Genomic DNA, 3,329 nt, shown 5'->3' on the forward strand with positions numbered 1-3,329 from the left:
GTGCACACAAAAGGAAATCCCCTTCAAAGGTATTGCATTGATCAACAAAATACCACATCCCTAAACAAACCCATATCAAAAGAATATTCATTTTTTTATTATTATTTTTTGATTGTATGTTGTATATGTTGACATTAAAAGTAAATGTTTGAAATAAAATGGAATTTTTATTCTTTTGATATGGGTATGCCAGTAATTTCCCACATGGTTCCATTTATGGGAAGGAGGACTATTATTTCCCTATCAGCAAAAAGCAGTAAATGGTATGTAGTTTTCTCCTCTTGAGTGCCAGCAGTAGTAATAGAGTGTGAAATTGACTAAAACACTGTAGTTTTCTGCATATATGGCACCAAAAATTGTCAACATAAACAAAATATAAATGCTTTTATTTACAACAGTACTGGAATGCTAGCACATATCTTTGTTATTGTCTGTTTTCCTGTGGCAATAGCAGCGGTGTAATCCTTTCCCCACTCTAATCTAAAGTAATACAAAAAAATTTTTTTGGCTGATATACACTTCAGGAAACTACTGAGGATTTGCCAATGTTTTAATGTCCTGCATTATTAATCCTTTTTAATTAGGTTTTTAAAAAGATGCATGTATTTTGAAAAGAACATATTTTTTATTATACGGGTTTGACTATATATTTGCATTTTTCTAAAACAGTTGATAGAGAGAATAGATCCGGCTAGTTCCCATTTATCAACTCAAATGTATGAACATGCCATGTATTCACACAGAATTAGGTCAGTTTCATAACTCACTTCATCAGTAGTGTGGGACACAAAGGAATAGAAAATAATCAATTATTTGACAGGAGGAAGAGTTATTATTGATCTGCCCAGAACACCACACAGTTGGTGCACACTTTATTTTATGTGGTATTAGATAATTTAGGATATTAATACATACCTTTACATTTTAAGCAATGTCTGCACTCATGTAATCTTTTACAGTTTATTTTATAAGCAACGTTCTCCTTAAACTCTATCATTTCAATTTTCAGGTTAATCCAACACCTATGCCAAAATGCAAGGAATATTTCTTGAAGCAAGGAATTGATTTTCGATATGAGAATAACAGGATAATCCTTAAATCAATGCCAAAAAGAAGTGTACAAGGAAGAAGACAGGCACAGGTACAAGATTTCTGTTTTATCTGCGGCCCATAAATGATTTAGGATCTTTTTATCCTCTCAATAAACCTTACTTCCTATATTTTCTATGTCTTATACTAATTATATATAAATCTTCAGATTTTTTTCTTATATATGTTACATATATTATTATAATATACATTACTACCCCAACAAAATTAGAATAAATAGGTAAACAGGACTTTGCTTTTCATGTAATTCTTATACCTGAAGTGAATATTCACAACTCAACACCTTCAGTAGAAATACAGCAAGGATTTTGCAAATGCAAACAATATGGTCTTATTGCTGGTATATATGCTTCCTTCTTTCCACCTACGATTCATATCACTTAATGGTATTTTATTATAAATTATAATTTATTAAAAATCAGGTTGTAAATGATTATTACAGTTCATATAAATTATCTTTTTTTCTTTCTTTTGAGTTTGTGGGGAGCACCTTTGGAGAGAGCAAACCATGTATTTTCATTACATTTGTCACGCAAAAATACATTGTCAAAAAAAACAATTTCTTAAAGTATTTACATTTATTTAGGAACTTGTTCCACCTGGCCATGAAGGTGTTGTGGAACTCGTATTAAGGGAACCCATACCAGGCAAACCAGTGACATGGACAGGGCCTGGATTTGCACGTGTTTTACATGGTGCTGGACTGAGATTTACTGTCAACAACATTCCATACTCCATGGACTTCATCATGGCAATCAGATATGAGCCAGAGGTAAGGTGCCCCATAGAAATTGAAGGCACTGGAATATGTTTAAATGTTTTTTTTATGAATGTAGAAAATTGCAACATTATTCAGTACCATTTAGTATTTTTCAATGCCATGGCCCCTATATGAAATGTCCACCTCTCAGTACTGTATATTTGTATACCATGGGTAAATATACAGTATATTTTAGAAAACACTTTACATCTTCACAGTTACTGTGCCCCCAGTTTGACTTATACAGCAAGACCCACATTAAAGATCCATTGACTATAAGGTTGCCTAGTCATTTACAGTGTTTTGCATTTCACTTACTACCATTGCTGTCACATGTGATCCCATTCATGTTTCAGAGGAGCTTTTTAATAATAAACGCTTACAATATGGGTTTAAACAATCAAACAGAATGAGCCCCTCGTGATATATGTGTTGTATATGTGTCCATCATCTGCAGAATTACACATTTTCTGCAAGAGACCCCATGTAGAAATAAGTACAAGTTAGAAGTGGAAGTCTAAAAAATAATAATAGATTACTGCTCAACTTCTCAAATATCATGTTTAAAAGCTAATGGGGTCATTGTGAGACTTTCAAGAACCCAAACTGAGCAGAAATTTTTGATCCCTATCGTTTAAGCTTCATTATGTACTAGCTTAAAATGGCTTCTAAGCATGAAATAGTTATGATATTAAAAATATAAATTCAGCACCTGTAATACAAAATATTATATTGTGTCTTTGACTGATCTACTTTTGTACATATATAGTCATTGGAGGACTGGACAGCAAGAATTATGGTTAACCTTCCTCATGGTGAATTAAGCGAACACTGCAAAAACAAGATACCTCTTCCTGAAGGATATACACTTCAATTACTTGCTACTAACAGGTAATTTATACAATTACACAGCTTTTTTTATTTTTTTTAATTACACCAATACAAAATTACTACAATTGCTACAAGTAAACATTAACATGTGCAAATTCATTACCAATAAATAAATCAGTCTGTTGGTCTTTTACCTGCCTGGGGAACTAATTGTACTCAATAAACACTTCATTTCATTTATTTGAGATTGCATTCGTCTATATTATTTCCTATTTAACAGGCCAACAAATGATATATAGCTCATAAATGGAGAAACATTGGCTGAAGCTTTTCTTGTTGTGCTTAACACTTCAGTCAAATTATGAAAGTAAAAAAAAGGGTTTGTGGTCCACCTACCTTAGTAATTGACATTTTCCAAATAATATTTGTTATCTACTCCATTACAACTAAGGCAGCTGCTGTTTTATATTATATTTATATATATACAGATAGGTCCATAAATATTTGGACAGAGACAACTTTTTTCTAATTTTGGTTCTGTACATTACCACAATTATTTTAAATGAAACAACTCAGATGCAGTTGAACTGCAGACTTTCAGCTTTAATTCAGTGGGTTGAACAAAAAG

The 3,329-nt window shown here is 32.0% G+C and overlaps 1 protein-coding gene across 1 annotated transcript in view; it reads left to right on the top strand.

Annotated features, from left to right (window-relative positions):
- The window catches only part of LAMB4 (laminin subunit beta 4), a 66,347-nt gene that overhangs the window by 24,106 nt on the left and 38,912 nt on the right, over positions 1–3,329 (top strand). The window contains exons 14-16 of the mRNA XM_072399042.1: positions 973–1,141; positions 1,697–1,882; positions 2,640–2,761. Coding sequence (XP_072255143.1) covers positions 973–1,141; positions 1,697–1,882; positions 2,640–2,761 — 477 coding nt within the window. The remainder of the gene's footprint in view (positions 1–972; positions 1,142–1,696; positions 1,883–2,639; positions 2,762–3,329) is intronic.

This window comes from Pyxicephalus adspersus, chromosome 2, assembly GCF_032062135.1.
Source record: "Pyxicephalus adspersus chromosome 2, UCB_Pads_2.0, whole genome shotgun sequence".
NCBI lineage: Eukaryota > Metazoa > Chordata > Amphibia > Anura > Pyxicephalidae > Pyxicephalus > Pyxicephalus adspersus.